This window comes from Nesoenas mayeri (genome assembly GCF_963082525.1).
Source record: "Nesoenas mayeri genome assembly, chromosome: 7".
Taxonomy (NCBI): domain Eukaryota; kingdom Metazoa; phylum Chordata; class Aves; order Columbiformes; family Columbidae; genus Nesoenas; species Nesoenas mayeri.
The window spans coordinates 18,082,134-18,102,737 of NC_137551.1; the positions used below are offsets into that span (position 1 = coordinate 18,082,134).

Below are 20,604 nucleotides of genomic sequence, written 5' to 3' on the forward strand. Positions count from 1 at the left end.
TCATATACATAAAATCCATGTCACATTTAGCACATTATTCCTTAAGCTACACACCCTCTCACTGTTCTATCTTGCACAATGTATATTACCAACATAGTTAATATATTAATGTTAATACAAGTGGTAATAGTATCGTAAACTGAGTCTATGTAAAACAATCCAGCAGCGGTATAATTCTTACTGGTATTCAGATAACAGTGTTTGCACTTTCAACTGCGTGATCTCATTAGCAGGAAACTGATAGACTGGTACAAAATTGTCCTGGTTCTTTCAACATGTTCATAACAAGCAGCAGCTATTTTCAGCTGGCAGCACAGTACTGCGCTCCTGGTCCCCAGCAAGAGGAGCATCACTGGCACAGAATTCCTATGTTTCCACTAGTTAGAGCTAGGGCTTGCCACGTAAACCAGATGCAAAAGGCTCCTTGACTGAGGATGCCATCTGCTCCCAACACTTCTCCACTCAATCCTACAAGAATTTTTATTGTTAAAAATAAATCCCTAAGACAACTACTTTGAGATCACAGAATAACATTGACAGTTTTCCTTTTACCCCTCAGTGTTCACTAAATTTCTATTACTTAGGGCCTCTGAAATTAATTCTTTCTACATTATGCAGCTACAACGGATCTTGCTACAAAGACAAGCAATAGACAGAATGCGTTGGAGATGGGGGTAGAAAGGATAACTGTCACTGTCTTCACTATCACCTATCTGCTCTCTTTGATAATGCTTTGCTTGTTTGCCTATTTTCACCTGAATGCCATCTTCAGGAGCTACTGACAGGTCAACTTCTGGCTGTTGTGCTAGTGCTCTGAATTTTACATTCCTTCCTTCTGGATTTACAGTAACAGGTCCAAAATGCACAACTTGACAACTGAGATCTCCCTAATACAGTCTGCTAAGCCTAGGAAGAATGGTCTCATAAGAAAAGACAGAAGAGAAATCTTCACAAATGGGTGGCCTTTCCCTGATATATCAATACAGTACATGAGATCCTACTTAAGAATAGTACAATACACTTTTGTTGCCCATATGAGACCACCTTGCGGCCCTCGGTGTCAAACCACTTTACAATCGTTACTAGCACAAACAAAATCTGCATTTTTAATCTGCACAAGTTTATATGCAGGCTATCAAGCTTCCTAGTTATGTCCTTACTGAGCTGTTATGAATGACATTTCTTTTGTTCTGAAGTTTAAAAAGGCAAATCAGAAATAATTCAGAAGGAAAAATTTAATTCCCTTAACAGGGAATTACAAGTCTGCTTTTCAGACTTGTAAATAATTCTTGAAGTATCTGATGCTCATCAGTTTCTTTTCACAAAGATCCTAAACATACTTCACACTGTTCTCAGACAAAACCTGTTTTCTATAAATAACTGCACTGATTAAACTTGTTGAACAAATCTGTAGCAGTTTTTGTCCCTCTCCCTCACTGAAGCAAGTCCAATTTCTCCCTATTTCTTGCATGGGACAGGAAACTCTTGTTGGTCAATGGCTACACTGAGCAGCCCAAGAGAGCGCTCCATGGCAGAGCTCTGCGCCTCTTCCCAGAGAGCAGCGTTCCTTTCCTCTGCCCACTGCTGCTTTTCATTACTTTTATAGCAATTTAAACCCTCTGTGAAATTAGTTCAAAACTCACAGATTAAAAGTGCTGTTGAAAGAGATTTATTGAGAGGAGGAGAAGAGAAGATTAAGGAAAGAAAAGGAAGATGGAGCAACTGAATAACCCATTCTTTACCACACCACACTAACTCTTCTTCTACTCCACTACCCTGGTAACTCCAGACAAAAAAGCCAACGGGGTAATCATTCAGCTCCCAGATTTCAGTCTCCCACTTCTGTTAGTTTCAAGACAACTACAAATACTTTGCTTCTTCTATCCTTCTTGTTGAGTTCAGCTTAAAGTTCAAGAAGTTGCAAAAAATTCAAGATGTATTTGGATGGGAGAATAATACAGAGACTATTAGCATGATTAGCATATTCCTCACTCCTCGGAATATCAATCTGAAATCTAAACAAACATTTCAGAGTGAAAGTTTGTGTTGTGCTTATCTCAGCAGAACTGAATTCATCCACGTGATTTTGAAAGGCAGAAATACTTCTACTGACAGCAACAGTGTTTTCTCCTCTACATTTCAGATGCCAAAGTCACTATTAATCTCCTAAAGCAACTCAGGTACTTGGAAACACAGACTCCGATGGTTCTTTAATAATTTTAAGTTGGCCTTTGTTTTGAAAACAGAAAAAAAGCAGCTTTTTTTTTTTTTAACAAACAAAAGCAACAAGTGATATGATCCTGCAGAACCAGGGAAATTCTGGAATACATTAGCTTGCCCACATGTCCACAAGCTCTCTATTGATTTTAAAGGCATTAGAGAAAACAGCTCCAAATACAATTTCTGCCTAGAATTGTAGGTCCTAATCTTTCAGGAAGGAGAACCGAACTTTCTACATAATAATGTTAGGCAGTCTCAGTTATAAATCTCCTACAGTCCCTAACTGCTGCCCCTCAACATAACCTCATCAGGAAGACTGTCCTGGTCATGTGCTTCAGTACCATGGGGGCAGGAATACAGAAAAAAAGCAGGCTGTGCTTCTCAACATGTTAATTTTATGAGCTATTACAAGAAGAGTAAGCCCTACTAAAATGGACAAGTGATAGAATAATAACCTCAGAAAGTACAGGAAGACCATGATTTTTAACATCATGTAAGCTACATACAGAAGAAAAGATAATTTCTACTAAAAAATAAAGACTAACAATAGGAAGTATACAAAAAAAAATCCATCCGCGCAACAATTCACAGGTTATCAATCATTAGGTTTTGACTGAGAAGTACCTTGTGGAGGGACTGGCTGTTGATATCCTGGCATCGGCCCGTTATAAGCTCCATATTGCGACTGAGGAACCCCTGGCAATGGCTGTCCTCCGTAGGCAGGCTGCTGGTAACCCTGATATCCAGGCTGAGGTTGCCCATAAGGAGGCCCTGTGTGAGCTTGCTGGTTTACACTCATTTTATTCACATCCCCAAACTAATCTCACCTGCAAAAAGAGGGGGGAAAATGGCTTTTAGCAGACATAAAACCACAATGGCCAACCTCTCTACTGTTTTCACAGAAACAAGAGCTCCTGAGATATTAGGGAAAGTAAAACATTAATGGTTATTTACTCTTGCACAGCAATTTTTTCAAGTAAGATAAATGCTTTACAAGAGCTAGTTAGAAAACAGTATTTTCAGAAACTATGTTTTCTAATCAACTTATTCGCTGCTTCACCTTGGTTAGTCTTGTGATCATCTTCTTAGGAAAAATATACCATAATTTACCACTCCATAGCAGATTATTATCAAGCTTCCTGAGACACCTTACAAACTATTTCCACCTCAGAGAACATCAGACCAACAGAAAGAGATTTCATTACAAAATGACTCCTTAACATAACAACACTTCAATAACGCTGAACAAGTTCAGTTTTCATCTCTGTGCTGGTCTATATGATCATGCTTCCTCACTAAAAGCAACACACACTCCAGCATCCATAAAGCTGCTTCTTGAAGTGTTTGATAGAATGCAGAACAGGACCAATATAGAGTTTTTGGGCTTGTTTGTTTTTTAACAATAGATGATTTAAAGTTCTTGTTATGTACATAAATTTCAGAAAACTAAGATATTCCAAAAGCATCATGTTCATCTAAGAAAGATGTCCAAAACAGAAAAGCATCCCAGGCAAAGACATCACTAAAGGAGTTATACAAAAGGGAAAGACCTGAATGGGAGCATCAGAGGCAGATGTTTCTTAGCAAAGCTGTGCAAGAAATCTTGCTTAACGTACAGATTCCCAGTTCCTCTAACTAACTGTATAAAGCGGTAGACTCGCTACCAAAACAGAAATGGCACTAGGAGAGCCCAAACCAAGCAGGCGGTTATTACAGCACCATGGTACCAAGCAGGCAGATAACCCACAGAGTCCTTGAGCTGTGGACAGGCAAGGAGAAGCCTTCATGGGCAGGAGATTCCCTCATGGTCTATTTCTCAAGGATATTTTTCATCCCCTGTCTTGCTTTGGACACTCTGTACGTCACTGTTACCTTATTCAGCTAAGACTATCTACACCAGCACTGCAAAGAAATGTGTGTTTAGAGCAATTTTCTATTAAAAGACTGCAGTTTATATAAAAATGCAAAGTTAAGGTAAGGCAAATAACTCATTTTGCCCTCATATTATTCTCCAAACCCTATGATGAACTTGTGCATTAAAAATACATAGTAAATCTTAGCACAAAGGAGACATACATCTGCAACAGCCATCAGCCAGTAGAGGCAAATCCCAATAAAGAATCTACAGCTTAACTCAAGCGGATAACAAACACCAGCTGTTTTGCCTATACATTGATTTGAGTGTGCCAAGCAATGCTAAGGTTGGTTCTTCACATTACCAAAAATATGATGTCTAAGAATTATTTCAACAAGTTATACAACAGTTGTACAGCTCTGTAAGAACCATCCACACAGAAACAAATTCTTTCACATCCAAATATATATATATAAATATATATATATCTCATAAAGGGAAAATACATATATCGCAACACAGCAATCTATTACTTACAGAAGAAAGCTAGCATAATAAATACATACATACTACATTTAACCTACTGCAGGTAGCAAACATGACAAATGTCAATACTAACAATGCTAATGGTTACTGTGAAATTAGATCTTAAACTTTATAAGAAAGGAAATAAATGAAGTTTTATATTTTTATTCTTCAAGCTGTATAAAGGTAATGATGGGGCTTTTGTTCAGAAAAAAAGTTCTCTTAAAATATTTAAAGGTAATTTGGTCTTGAAAGTAACATCTAATGTCACTTGCAACAGCTTACAACCTCACAGAACTTTTTATTAGCCTGCAGTATTTTTAAACATGATTACACATGATAAACAGGACAGCAAGAGAGTCCTTGATAAAGATCCTGGTTTCCAACACCACCTTTGACTTAGTTCTGCAGAACAGTCTAACCTGACCAGTCATGGGGCCAGGAAATTTGGACTCTGGGACCTGCTCCCTTCCCAAGTTCCCCTGCAGGTTAACCTCTTCCTCCCCAGGCAGGCAACCAGCATCACCACACTGCAATTACAGACCTAACCCAATCACCTCCCACCAGTGCAAACAGTAAATCAGGAGAGTTCCTCCTGCAAAGGGGGAGTAAAGGGAAGGGGCACTACAGTGAGAAGACTCCTCTACCCACATGTCATGGAACACCCAGGCAGGTCTTCTGCCAAGGAAGGAGAGCTGCTTCCTCTTCCTCCTGGCCCTGACTACTGCTTATTGGATTGTCCATGAGGAACTTGGCTTCTACTCACTGCTCTTACTAACAGGTCCTTCCTCCAGGAAAAGCTGCAGGCAAAGGAGCAGCATCCTACAGGATATCATGATACCTCCTGGGCTACAATCATTAAGACATTCTTCACAAGTTACACCTACAGAAATCCTTGAATAGATCTTTGAACAAGAAATTACTGCAGGGCCTGAGAAGATCAATCTTTCATACTTTGTTTTCCCCTCCTTTTGTTTTTTTTAAAGCATGATGAGGCAAAAACACAAGCATGACCCTTGCGAGTGTATACTCAACAGGTGACCTTACCCAATGATCTTTTCAGTCTTCCCTCCCCTATCTCACGTGAATACCAGTATTTCCCACTTAAACAGGCAATATTGGTTAGCTTGTTGCTCTCTCTGCAATAATACTGAAACCATGAGATAAGCTCACTTAATGCAAGTCTTACAGAGGAAAAGATTTTTGAGATAATTTCCTACACTTTCTATGGAAAAAGTAGCTACACGAAGGAGATGGTTCTAACTCAGTGTCCCAAATGACAGAAAGGTAGATACACTGGTGTTGAAGTCAAGGACAAGGTTGCTTCATTACTTTGGTTGCTTGACTTGCTCCAAACATAGGGCTAGTGGCACGCTTACTCATCACTGATGTGGAATACCACAAGGGGCAGGGCCAAGAGCCTCCACCTCTGAGAAGGGGGAAGACAGTTGTCCTGGAATGAGCCCATTGTTCTTCTCCCCCAGGACAAGTCATTTGTACCAAACAGCATTCATTTTGTCTCCACTCAAAAAACACCTATGTAAATTAGAATCTGGTCACTTGAAGAGATATAGAGGAAAGGAAGGGAGAATTTTATGCGCTCTGTCTTGTGACATGTAGAAAAAATAAGAAAAAAAAAAAATCACAGAAATAATGAAATATATACACCTGATAGGGAGAAATGGAGAAAATAGGCTGTTTCACTAGATTAAAATGTTGAGAATATTCCTTTGCATGTAGCTACACATGACCAAAATGAGGCCAAATATAATATTAAAACATGCTGTTGAACATTGTATTACTACTCAGCAGTTACAATACACAAAGATCAAATAGCAGGACTCATGCTATTGGGAAAATAGTACGACAGCAAGCAATCATTAATGTAAATAACAATTATCTTGCGAAGTATGAAGCAGTCACTCTATGCCATTTTCTATTCCTCTGTATAAAGGCAGTTGACCATGGAAGTTCTGGTCAAAATAATTAGACAGTTAAAATTCATACTGGAACACTGTTATACAAGACAGACAAACAGTGCTCATCAGCAACAAATGGTTGTGGGAAAATCACACAGTAATCTGGGAGGGGAAAAATTGTTTTACTTTTACAATAGTTTCCATATTCCTTAGTATCCAAAGCAGACTACAGTCCAGTTTTAATGGGCTGTTTTCTTTAAAAAAAAAACACTTAGTGATTCATGTGAGCTTGTTTCAATCAGCAAATCTCCCAAATCACTGAAAACTGCATATTCATCATTTTTATGGTCTGCATTCACTGTTGAATTCCCTTTTGAAACTGAAAAGCTTGATCTCATCAGTTCTTGATTGGTTTCTAAAGGAAATGCATGCGGCAAAATTACTTACCTTCAGAAAGATGCTAGCATCTTTTTTACTGGTCCTAGAGAAAGAAAAGGCTTGTCTGTTTCATCTTCTGGGTAGACTGATGTTTAGAAAAATGACAACATTGTCTCCTATATTGTGCTGAAACTGACAGAAATACATCTACTTGATTTCTGAACAGAGAAATCAAAACCATTTCTAAAAGGTGGGAGAGAAGGGGACAATCAGCATTCTCATAGACCAATTCATAATATCACCTACAGTGCTTTTAATGCTTCTGCTCTGCAACTTTCTGGAGAAGTAGCAAAATTATGCCATTCTTAGGAAGACCTAGACTCTGGAGCTAAGAACACTCTTCTGAAAGGCAGATGTTCTTGCTTTTGTTTCTCCAACTGCTTGACTATGTCCTCCACAAGCACTCATGGAACACTTGCATTTATTCACGTACAAGAAATTTCTGTTTTGTTTTTCTACAGAAAATCCTGAAAATGCAGCTTATATCCTGGAAGTCAGAGACAGATCTGGAACCGCTCAGGCCATTATAACAGGATGGCTCCCATATATTTGTCCAAATCAATCCAAATGGCACTACTGGAACCGACTCTCTAATTTAGCTGTGTTTTTGTGGCTCTCTCTTTCCACCTGGGCAGATTCTCAACTTGTCAAACCATAGTTAATACTTTCTTCATCTATGCATTTTGAGCCACCACCAGAAAGACCTGTTTTAACTGTTCATGAGAGGTAAAAGACACACAGTTTTCAAAATGAAACTTTATAACTAAATACCAGTGAAAGTGGAGAAGCCACAATATTTTCACTGAAGACACTATCAGAAGAAGAAAGGATAGATTAACTGCTAGAACTTCTTGATAAAACAGGTACTGGGGCAGTGTTTTGCAGCCCACTCTTTCCTGGACTGTTCTGAAGCCATCTTTCTGGTTTCAGGACCTAAAAAATACAGTTCACATCTAAGGTGTGATCACTTCTATGTTCTTCTAAACAAGTGCCACATTAAACCCTGTGTTGTTAGGCTGATTCATCATCTTGGGCAAGATCCAACACAACACACAAGTTACAAGAGTGAAAGCAGTTAAAAACTGAGTGCAAAAAGCTTAGTCTTGACCTAACCTTAAACCTACCACTAATTCCAACCCCTGTAACCCCCACCAGGTTTTTACATAAGTCAACAACGAGTATAAAATGTAACTGAAGTCTCCTGGCGGGACTGGTTTACATGTCTACCTTTGTAACAATGCTCTAAGAAAAAAATTCAAAACCATTCAGTTATGGGCATCACTTCTGGACAGCAACCCTGTGGAGGCAAAAGTCACTGAAAATATAACACCAACAAAATGACAGTGACAGATTTGTCTCTTCCTTAGCTACCTCCACATACATGTTACGATGTGTGAAGTCATCTGACTCATTTCTATGAACTTTGCACAAGTATAATCGATTAGGAAAAGTTACAAGAGTAGTTCAAAGTTTAGAGAAGAGGCCAGAAGGAAGAATGGATGAATAGGAATATACAGAATAAGATTAAAAAGCATGTTATAACACTAAATAAGATTTCTCTGCATACATTGTAACACTGACCATCTTTCATCCAAAATTTCTGTACTCTGACTTCCTCTACACAAATATGCGTTACGCAATTTCCATCGCTCTCAATAAACAAAAAAGCTCAGAATTAGCTTTTCGTAAGGCATACTGCCCAGTTTATACTGTCTGTTAGTGCCTTCTATGCTAACAATGAACATAAGAACAAGTTCTATCTTCACAATTCATTGTTAATAAAGCTTTTCAAAACTAAAGAACAAGAAACATCCACCTTCTGTCCTCTGTGGAAACCTTGTTGTTGATCATTTTTAGCCACTCTTTGTACCTTGCCCTTCCTTAGCCAACCATCAATTCTTTCTTGGAATTTTGACCCTCCTGATAATAAGTGTTACAGGAAGAAAATATAGCCCCTACAGTAGAAGGAAAAAACAGCCAAAGAGGTATAAGCATCAAACGATTCATTAAATAAATAAACCTTTAGGCATCTGTTCACTGCTATAACTCAGCTTTCAGGCATGAAATTAGATCCTAGAGTGAATGTCACCACATATTAAGAAAAAATATTCCTTATATAGATGTCCACTTCACAGTCTGTCTAAAGCAATAAAGAATCCTGAGCAGTACAGCTTCAAGCAGAAAAGGGTAGTTCCAGAAGCAAGAATCTTTTCCACATAAAACCAGATAGAAATGCTTATGCTTCCACAGTGTATATACATGATTGAAGGTAAGGCTCCTCTAAAGGCAGAGGCTCTGGAGTATTAGGCCACATGTATTTTTATCCACCCCACAACCAGAATACCTACTCTGCAAGAACGGGGATTGAGTAGTAGAAGGGGATAGGCAAAGGTTAAAGTCAAAGTTCTCTAACTTGGGATAACTTCATATTAATAAACAGTAAAGGCTTTAGGACAAAATCAGCAATGAATCACCTCCCATTCTAGTGGTGTGATTTTACGCTGCTTGTAAACAGCAACAACAAAAAGGCAGTCCATGTTAAATGACAGATGGCAATTTTTCTCCTTTTAATATCCCCTCCTCCAGCATTTGGTAAAGTTGACTAAGGAACCCTGTAATAGGAAAGGATCTAGAAATATTTTTATGGAACTATGGCAACAACTATCAACACTGAGTACTAAACTGAAAAATCTGTATTTTAGCATGACTGTACAAATGTTAACCCGGGTGAATAACCTCTGACGTGGGTGTAAGCAATTCACCTGTATTTCAGAAACCACTTCCACAGAACTTCAACTACAGTGTGACAGTGACCAAAGAGGCCCAGTTTGGATGGTTTCGCAAGATCTCTCTGATGACAATTTCAGAGCTAAAACACCACATGCACATACTGAAAAATACTCAGGTACGTCCCAAGAACAAATATAAGTGAAACTAAACTTCTTTTTACTCCAAAGAGGATTGCTCAGAACGATTGAAAGCAAAATCCAACAATATAAAACAAACACGTTGAAAGCACCATCCACATGGAAAGCAAGAGTTCACTACTCATAACTACTCTGTCAAGACTACATTTGTATTTTGGTCATGCCACCTTCATTCCCTTCCCTCTTCAAAGCCACAGGCAGACAATCGCTACATTTTACTATCAAACCAAACTCAGTCACCGGGTCTCCGCACAGGGCGACCGTCCTTTACAAGCCTGCAATGAATGGAAGCTTGACCAGCACAACACAAACGCCAGGGGAAGGATCCGCGGATTACAGGAGGTGAGGGACGCTGCTGAGCGCTATGTGCCGCACAGCGCATCCGGGCCGATATGCACCGCTCGGCTTTCCGGGAAGGAGCGACGGCCCGGCTCACAGCGCCCAGGACTCGCCGCACCACGCCGGGACACCGACGGCTCCCCGCGGGGCAGCCCGTGCCCAGCAGAACCAGGTCCCGCCGCCAGCCGGCCCGGCCCTGCAGGCCGGCACCCGCGGGGCCCGGCCCGGCCGCCGGCAGCGAGCGGCGCTCCCGCCCGGACACGTTACCGGGTGAGACCCGGGCCCCAGCAGAGAACGGGCGCGGCGCGTAGGCACGGCGGGATCGACGTGTCACCCGGCCGGGCGCGGCCAGGCCCCAGCTCCGTGCCGGGGAAGGCGGCAGCGCCTCAGCCTCGGACCCCGGCCGAGCCGCTGGGCGCGGCCCCAGTCCCCCGGCCGCACCGGGCACCCGCACAGCCGTCGCCGGCAGGCCCGACATCCCCCCGTGATCCGCTCCGCGGCCCCACTCACCGCCGCTGCCCGCCGCTCCTGCCGGGCCCGCTTCCGGTTCCCGGCCCCGCCGCTCCCCGGAAGCCGCTCCCCCGCCCGCCGGCTGCCACGTCCGCACTCCCCGCCAACCCCCGGCCGCCGCCGCGCCCCGCCCGGCAGGGCCCGGATGCGGCGCAGGCGCCGTGAGCGCTGACGTCACTGCGGGGGCGCACGCTGGACTCTGCCCTGCCGGACACGCGGGGTTGCGCCGGAGGGCTCGCGCTCCGCCGCGTGGCTGGGCGGTTGGCCGGGGGCGGCCTGGCCCGACCCGACCCGACCCGACCCGACCCGACCCGGCCCGGCCCGGCCCGGCCCGGCCCGGCCCGGCCCGACGCGCCGCGCCGGCGGAGCTGATCCCGGTGCTGGTCCCGGGCCGGCCTGCGGTCAGCGCCGCTCCGGCAGCGCCCGGCGGCTGGGCGCGCCGGCCGGAGCCGCGCTTGCCCGACAGGCGCCGTGCACTTGTGCTGGGTCCAGGCGAGCCCCGAACCGGGTGGCAGAGCTCTGACGGGGCCGCTGTGGCTGCGGGCGGGGACAGCGCCGCGAGGGCCATCTCCTCACGGTGCTGCGCCGTCCCGGAGCCAGCGGCTCACCGCCAGAGCGGCCCAGCGGGGGGCTGAGGGCCGGGCTATGGTGCCTGGGCCTGCACTGGCCATGGTGCGTTTGGCTGTGACAGAGAATCACAGAGTGTCCCGAGGAGCTGGAAGGGACCCACAGGGATCATGGACCCCAACTCCTGTCCCTGCACGCGACAGCCCCACAGTTCACACCATGTGCCGTGTCTTGGCAGCGGCCTGTGAAACCGCAGCACAGGAGGACCCAGTTTTGCACAGAAATGCAATGGTGGTGCAAGAGTTGTTCACTACCTACTGTTGGTGTGCACCCATCAGCACCGGGCAATGGTGCTGGATGAGCGGTGTTACGATATTTGCAATGGAGTAGTCACCCAAGCAATGGTGTCATAGCAAATCTGCATCCTTTGTTATGGTACAAGGGTATCACAGAGGCTGGTTGAGCTACTTGTTAGTCACTGAAACCTGAGCACACACAGAATAAGGAAGAGGTTTGTCCTCAGGATCTTAACACAAAATTATGTTTCAAGCTCTGCAACAGAAGAGATAACATAGACTTTATTTCCCCTATAATTCCAAGAGGTCAAGGTGGCTTGGGGTAGCCAGGAGGTCTTGTCTGCCATCATCCTAAAGAGAAGACAATGAAGGACCCAGGTCCAAACCATTCTCTTGGCCATTGGGGAGTCTAAGTATGTGGTGCCCCACAGAGAACTGTTTGAATCCCATCTGTGTAGCTAATCCTGGCTGTTCCACTGTCTAATATTGGAAGTGGCTGTAGGGAGCTGCAAGCTGCAGAGGGAGCACGTTACATCTGTAGTCTGCATCTGGTTTTCATGGCAGACAGAGAGTGCTATGGTGTAGTAACACTAGCTACATGGAGAAACACAGGTGGAGACCATACCACTTGGAAGCTGGTTTTATTCAGTTTCTCAGGGTCAGGTGCTATCACTTGATCTTGTACAAGTTTGTGCCTGTGTCATGTCCTTGCCTGAAACTCATACTATTGAATCCTGGGTGCTGGCTAATTCTAAAATTTGCATTTGGAATGGGAAGTGGAAATCAATTTTTTACTGAAATGCTTCCAGAGTGTCAGACAAAGCTCTGGAGAGACAGGAGGTGTGCTATTTTCAGCCATGCTCCTGTGAGAGATCCATGGTGTATGTGGGGGGGCACAGAGGGTGAGATTGACATGACACGTGTGTAGGACAACTCTGGCCCCTTACCAAGAGCAGAATCAAATGTCTAATCATAGGCAGAGCAGCAGCTGAGAGTCCAGAAGAGCAGGGAAGGCTGGGCTTGACAGTCTCAACTCTCCTCTTGTGTTTGTGTGAACCTGAAGGAGAAAGTGAGCAGTGGGCCTTTTGGGGGACTGGAGAATTGTGTGAATTGTGAAGATGGGAGTAGAAGATAGTGCCTGTTAAGAACTGGAGTCTGTTTTGAAGTTGGGAAGACGAAATATCCAAAGCGCAGAAATCATGGGAGCTGAAGAAGAAATGCTCATCACCCTGTCTGGAGGTGCCCCCTGGGGCTTCCGGCTGCAAGGGGGATCAGAGCAGAAAAGACCCCTACAGGTGTCAAAGGTAGGACCTCGAGATGTGAACTGTGAAGGCAGAGTTGTTCCGTTGAACTCAGATATCCCTACTGAGTTGGGCATCTTTCACTACCATTAGGGAATTCAGGAACTCCTTGCTGTGGCAGCAGATTTTAAAAGGAAAACTTGGGTGGAATGGTCAAGCAGGGTGTGGGGTAGGATGCGGGTACTGAAATAGATGCTATTGAGGTGGAGACATATGTCAGGTGAAGACCTGCTTCGGTGCACGGCTGTACAGCTCAGACACTTAATAATCTCCACAACTCAGTTGTCAGCAGAGATAACCACAGTGACAGTGCAGGAAAAGGGACTCAAGTATGGAAGCTTCAGTACTTGTTTAAGACATCCAGCTAGAGAAAAAATAATTCAAATGAAAGCAACAAAAGCTGTGTTTTTAATTCAGTTCAACTGTCAGTAACATTTAATCGTTATATTCCGTCTTTCAAAGTAGATGCACATTTCTTAGGATCTCTCCTCTTGGTGGAACTTTCTTACTACTGTCTGAAGTGAATATTTTTTATGTTCTAAGCAGCAAATACTGGTTCCATTTCAAGAATTAAAGAAAAGTAGTTGTTTGGATGTGAGATGAAATAAAAAAAGAAGAAACATGAACCTTGAGTTGCACTGCTTTTGAAAGCAGCTGTTACTCTTCTCTTTTCATAAAGACTAGTAAGAGCACAAAAATTAGGAAAAAAAGTTCCCTGTTTATTAAGCTCGTAACAGTTGCATTAGCCTTGATACAATGATATCTCAGGATGTCTCACTGGAAGGCACCCAGCAGCAGGAATGAAAAAATGCTATGCCCAGCTCCTTCTGTTTCCTTAAGTGGGCTGTGCCTCTGACAGAGAATTTTAAAATGAAATGTTCTGTGTCATTTGTCTTACCCTAGATCAAGGAGTGTTTATCTGTAACCTCTGCCAAATGGTTCGGAATCCCATAGCTGGGCCCTGAAGTGAATGTTTCTTACATAGAGAAAGGTGATTTTTGTCCAGGAAAACAAATTCTGTGTGTCCTCATAGAGCTTCAGGTGCTGAAGAGAAAGAATCAGTGTAATTGAAACAAGTGTCTGGCATCAGTGGTTGTTAGGAAAATGGGATTTTTCAGTGGCCATGTAAACTCTGTAGTGTCTAGGATTATTTTGACTCTTGCTTGTCCCCCCAATAGAAAAGAAACTGGGACTGAAGAAGGGAGCAATACTGAGTGTCCTATAAAGACTGCTCAAGATTGAACAGTGGCAAGAACTAGCCATTACCCAGGCTAAGTTGCACCTTAAGGAGAATGAAATATTGCTCAAGGATTAGTAGCACTTCCAGAAAGGTATTAACTAGAAGTAGATCTCACCCAGAACTGAGTGCCATATCTTAAGTCTAGCAATCCAAATATATATATTTTACAATACTTGAATATTGCATAAAAATAATTATGGAAAATATAATTGGTACAAATCCATTTGAGGCTCGAAGTATAAATCATTCTTCAAGCAGGACTTTTATTTTATAATTATGATTTTTGGCTATTATTGTCCAGAATTTAATGGCATCCAGGTGACCATACGTACTCACTGTTTTAAAGGCAACACCCTTGAAACAGTCTGCAAATAAAGGATTTATGGATCCATACCGGGAAGCCAGTAAGATCATATCTGAATACAAACTGCTTAGAAGAGAATAAACCTCCAGGAGTCATAGCATAACCTAACTGTCCTCCTTTTACCATGCGGAGAATAGAAGTTTGAATCCTTGAGTTGAAAGATCAACTTCCTTCTTTTGCAGTTAGGATTCTGCTATTGACACCAGCAGAATGAAGTCTGGGCCAAAATGCTGCCTGCAAAGGATCTTCCAAAATTCTAACATCATTAGAACTTTCCATTTGGATATTTAGGAGCCAAAGATGGAAATGGTCTCATCACTAAAGAAGCCTGACCAGGGATTGTGGCCTTATGATAGTGCATTCAGAAACAGGGCAGTATGGTACGTTTCTCTATTGTTTTGTTAGAGCTGCGAATCATGTGGATGAGCAGTTTGCTCTGTTTGGCCTCCATCCAGGGTATCAGTGCCACAGGGCAGCACTGGGCAGTGTGGTGAGAGGGAGGTGTCACTGAGATTGAGCCTGCCTAGCAAAGGTAAGGTCAAATAACAACACCATGTTCATTAGTATGGTGAAGAATGTGTTGTGTGTGTATGGAAAGACAGATTAGATAAATGAGAGGGTCTATTAGTAAGCTGATTGCTGTCAAAGGCAGAACTTTTGGGGAGAAAGAGATGTGTTCATATGAGACCATGAAAACTTTGGCTTAGCAGAAAAGAAATACGAGCGCTTTGGTTCTTACAGCAAAACCTATTTGGACAGAATGGGGAAGGACAGAACAGGAACATGGATGAATCTGGAGAAAATATGACAGGAGATACAGGCATGAATATCCAATAGGTGCCAGGAGATACTTGAGGGGATACAGTTGGTGTTTCAGGGGATTCCAGTGCTGTTATTTTAGGCAATTTCAACTTCTAGACTAGAAAAGTAATAGTAGGAACACTAAGGAAAGATGCTTACCCTTGGATGCAGAGTCAAATTGTTTCTATATACATCTTTCTGGATGAAAAAGAGTGTGAAAGAGCTAATTTGGGCCTAGGAAGAGGAAATGAATGAAGCATAACAAGTTATATATAAATGATATACATTGCAATTATGTAAAGATGCTGGAATAGCTAGACCAGACTAGGTTAATGGTCACTCCATCTCCTGCTTCCAACTTCCTTTGTGTTTCGTGCAAGTGGTGCTGAGGAAGTTGTAAACTTCACCAGTGCATGTCATTTTCTAGTAGTGCAATGTGGAGGGAAATTATGTCACTCCACTTGATTATCAGCATGCCCTGTGAAGTATAAAATAATTGACAGTCCTGGTGTTTAACTCTGCACATAAACAGATAATTATTTGTGAACAGCTGGTGCTTTACTTGTCTGATTGAATCTTATATGGTTTCGTAGTGAAGATTTGATAACATCAAGCAGCCAGGCATCCCAAAAACTACATGTTGCACAAAGTGGGATTTCCTGTTTGAGTCACTCTTGTTGTATTACAAAGTCCTGCATAATTAATCATCTTACATGATCAATTTACACAGTCACAGGTCTTTCTAAAGTTTACATCATCAGAATTTTTTAATTGTTTCTCTATATGCAGATTATGATAAAATCAATCACTGGTTGCTGCTCTTGGTAATTTTTTTCCCCTGAAAATTCTTCAGGTCTGTTGTATGCTTTCCTTTTTTTTTTTTTTCCAGACAAGATGGTATTTAATGACATTAGAGTGTTTCCAGCATTATTTTCTAGATGGTATTTAATGACATTAGAATGTTCCCAGCATTATTCTCTATCCTCTTCAGATACATTGGTGGGCCTCTACTTGATTGTTCTGTCATAAGCTGTTCACAATGATGGGTTCAATTATTGAGTTGGGGTTTTTCCCCAAGTTGCAGCTAACTCATAATATACAGTGACTATATGCATTTTAAACTGCCCTTTCTAGTGCAAAGTATTCAGCTGGCTGCAGCTAAATAAAGTAAATGAACATGTTGGAACTAGGGTGAACCCATTTTTCTACAGACTGAAAGGATGCATAACTGTAGTTTAAACCATTTGACCAAGCAAGGGATCAATTCTACACCTCAGTCCAGCCAAAACAAAGGAGATCCAGCTGCCACCGACCTTCTGTGCCATGTGACTCCCTGTGAGTTATGGGTTCAGACACGCTAGAGCAAGGTGCTGGAATTACATACCTTGTGAACAGGCTCTTGGGCCATACATAACTAACCTTGCGTTCAAATAACCTTACGGAGCCAAACCAGCTCTACCTGCCTCAGGGTCAGGGAAACACACATTGTTTCCTCCAGCAGTGCCCAGTGGTTATTGAGGGAAAAGCTCAAATAAGATACGCAAGACTGAAATGCTAGTGTTAATGCAAACTGACTATATGGTTCCAGATCTGTAACTGCAGATGTCTATTCCTTTCATTTTAAACTTGCATGCAAGAGCACATACTAACTATTTTGTTCCACCCAAACAATCATTTGCAGTGTCTGGGTGCTAAAAATGTTTGATGTGTGTATGAAGGATATCATACTGGTATGTACATGAAAGGGGTACCGTAACAGTTCAATCTCATAAAAACAGATATGGTAAGAGAGAAGAGTGAGACAAAAGAAGAAGCAAAAGAAAATGCATTCATGTCTGGGGAGCCCTCAGTGAGAAAGAATAGATGATTTTTAAATTAGGGTTGTATTAAAATATCAACTCAGTAATGACTGAGCTGAAAGAACAGCAGACATTAATATGCTCAGCAGGCAGATACACAGCAGGATCAAACATCAACAGACAACATGAATAATTCTGCAGAAATTAGGAAGGACTGGAATATGGAGAACTAGAGAAACAAATACAGGGGAAAATAAGGAGTAAAGAACCCGAAAAAGGAAAATCTCCATTTTGATCTTAGTTACAGCAATGTCCTTTTAAGTGAAATCAGTTGAACTACTGTGCATTCATATTTGGCTTATTGTGATTCCTAATGAATCTTTTAACTCATACCTAGCGAAGCAAATAAAGGATAGTGGAATTTTACACTACCCCTTACCAAAATAAAGCTGCATTGATATAGCTTAGTAGCTGTGGTGCACATGGCAACATGACACAACAAATCTTTGGCCACAAAGTCATGAGAAAAGAAAGCAAACAAGCATAAAAGCAAGAAACAAAAAGGATCCATAGATGGCAAGATTTTTATTTTAGAAAGACTGAGGGAAAAGTACACGGCCGTGACACGTACAGCGTTCCTTGCAAGGAGAAGCTATAAATAATGAGAAGGTTCTCCCAATATGAAAAGAGAGTGCCCAGTTCTGGGCTCCCCAATTTAAGAACAATGAATTACTGGAGGGAGTCAAGCAGAGGTCTATGAAGATGATTAGGGGTCTGGAGAATCCTTCTTATGAGGAGAGACTGAGGGAGTTGGGTCTGTTGAGCCTGGAGAAGAGAAGGCTGAGAGGGGACCTTGTTTATGCTTATAAATATCTCAAGGGTGGGTGTCAAGAGGATGGGACTAGACTCTTTTCAGTGATGCCCAACAATAGAATGAGGAGCAACGGGCACAGGCTGAAGCACAGGAGGTTCTATCTAAACATGAGGAGAAACTTCTTTACTTTGAGGGTGCCAGAGCACTGGCACAGGCTGCCCAGAGAGGTTGTGGAGTCTCCTTCTCTGGAAACATTCAAAACCTGCCTGGACACATTCCTGTGCGATCTGCTCTGGGTGAACCTGCTTTAGCAAGTGGGTTGGACTAGATGATCTCCAGAGGTCCCTTCCAACCCCAGCTATTCTTTGATTTTGTAAGGGAGAACAATACCATCATGTTTCTGGAGCATTTCTTGGCAATAAGTGCATGAAATGCACTTGAATGCACATGAAACTAAAAATGTAAAATAGCTACTCTAAGAAAAATCATAAGATACAACATAAGCATTAAGTCAGTCAACCAAAGTAAGAAACTCGGAACTATATTAGGGACATAATTTTTAAGAAGAGAGAAACCCAGTTACTGAATACACAAAGCATGGGAGGCACTTGTAGCTTCAGCATAGTCTGGTGCACAAGTAATACTGAAGAAATAAGTAGAAATTGGAGGCTTTCCAGCTAATACTGATAGTAGAGGAGAAAGACCTGGTCATATTAGTGCATCACAAGAGGATAATGAGCTGTCAAAATGATGCATCTCTGAAAAAAAGGCAAACATAAACAAATGAGCCTTGGGTGGCCATATGTAACTGAGACGTGAAGGTATTGATGTTACTGTCTAATGCACAAGTGGGAATTCACTGGATATACAACAGCTATGGAGCCAGCCAGTTTCAACAAAAATGAATCTCAGAACAGCTGTAGAAAAGGAGGGAAGGAGAGAAGCTTCTTTCATCTAGCAAAAGGTTGAAAGATATGATTGCTGTCTAGAAATAGATGTTGGGCAAATACCAACAGCACTGTTCAAATGTAGGACAGCCTTGTCACCAACTAAATGTGTACAAAACAATGAACAGGGAGGTTCAGTAACAACTTTCCAATCTAGAAAAATAACTGAGAACCTTTTACGATCAGTTTATGAACTGAATTAAACAATATGGCATGTGAAACAATGGAGGACTGGCCCTGTTAACTCAAGAGGCTCCTTTCAGTTCCCTGTTCTGTACAAATAGTCTGCAGCAATGGAGTGAATCATTAGGGAAAGCAGTGGCACAGGACTTTATAGCTTCTAAAACCAATAACTGTCTTGTCATTTGGAGCAGTTCATCACAGCCGCCTTTTTACCTCTTTCTCATGCATCCCCACTGTCTCCTGTACAATTCTCTGCTGAAAATTCACTGTTTCTACTTGTCTCCTCTGCCAGATATCCTTGCTGCCATTATGCCATGCTGCCGGTTCCTGTGACCCACAGCCTGGCTGCTCTGTCCTGTTCTCCTTTGCTCATGTGACATTATTTCTGCTGGAGGTGCTAGCTCTAACCCAAACAGGTCTGGTAGCTTCCAGATTTGCAAGCAACTCCTCCTCCTCTCCCTTTTCAGTGGGCAGGCTGTTCTTTATCTGTCTTAACAAATGTTTACTGTCGCAACTAAAAAAGCACTGCTGGCAGCCTAGTCTATAGCTGTCACTAATGCTGGTTTCGGGGGGCTGGTGCGGTGGAAGAAGTGCCTCAGGCAGCTTTGGGAGTGCTCACGGACATGTTTTATGGCCTGTCGGCACTTAGGCAGGTGCCACCCGTGGCTGCCAGCAAGGGAGCGCAGGCTGTGGTGCTGGTGGAACTTTCCAAGGAGCAGCTGACCCAGCAGTCAGCTCATGCTGGGAGAATGTGCGGGAATCCAGGGCTGCTGTCTGCCTGAGAAGCTGCAAACTCTGCACAGCGCTGGGACAGCAGTGAGCAAGGTGCAGAGATTGAAAAGGGAGCTCTGCCCTTCATTCCCAGCAGGGATGTGGGATAGGGCCTCCAGGACAATTATATTAATAAGAAAATGGCTTAAACAGAAAACCACATTATCATGATTGCAAATCACCACTGCTGATTGTATCAGCTGATGATCTGGTTCAGAATTCCTTTTGCCTCACTGGGGCTTCAAGATACCTACAGGGGAAGTGCCCTTACATAGGAGCTCCCTGCTGGAACAAGTACAGATAGCAGACTGCATGGATGGACTTGGTCGGTGGTTATGCCATTCCCTCTATCTATTACTACTACTATTACTATTACTATTACTATTACTATTACTATCACTATATTTTATAATACTATATAGAATACATTATAATAATCATAATTCTGTTAGATTTCTAGTCTATATTCAGTCTGACATAATCTTTAACTGGTAGTTAAACTATTCCTTTCTCACAGCCCAAGCCGCTTCGCTCTGTGTTTGTTCTTTTTTTTTGCTTCCTACCTTCCCTCAAAACGGCACGAGGCAGTGATGCCTGTCACAAAGTGTGATGTCAGCTCCTGGTCTTTCACACATTACTGTCCTGAATGGTTTCTCCTCTGCTGTGTGACCACAGCTGTGCTGCTCCATTCTTTTGGCTTCTACAAGCTGTCTAAGACTTCTGTTTGAAGGACACTGCTAGAAAAGCTTTCCCTTTCCTCCTTGCAGAGATTAAGGCTTTGGGCAGTT

General features: G+C 42.7%; 2 protein-coding genes across 4 annotated transcripts in view; one reads left to right on the plus strand and one right to left on the minus strand.

The window, feature by feature from the left end:
• The window catches only part of SEC24C (SEC24 homolog C, COPII coat complex component), a 38,271-nt gene extending 27,487 nt beyond the window's left edge, over window positions 1–10,784 (minus strand). For all 3 annotated transcript variants that reach the window (XM_080347401.1, XM_080347400.1, XM_080347399.1), the window contains exons 1-2: window positions 10,734–10,784; window positions 2,845–3,047 (exon numbers count right to left, since the gene is read on the minus strand). In XM_080347401.1, coding sequence (XP_080203527.1) covers window positions 2,845–3,019 — 175 coding nt within the window. In that variant the 5' untranslated portion in view covers window positions 3,020–3,047; window positions 10,734–10,784. The remainder of the gene's footprint in view (window positions 1–2,844; window positions 3,048–10,733) is intronic.
• A 2,011-nt stretch (window positions 10,785–12,795) lies between these two features.
• The window catches only part of SYNPO2L (synaptopodin 2 like), a gene marked incomplete at both ends in the record, with an annotated part of 34,951 nt that continues 27,142 nt past the window's right edge, over window positions 12,796–20,604 (plus strand). The window contains one exon of the mRNA XM_080347502.1: window positions 12,796–12,900. Coding sequence (XP_080203628.1) covers window positions 12,796–12,900 — 105 coding nt within the window. The remainder of the gene's footprint in view (window positions 12,901–20,604) is intronic.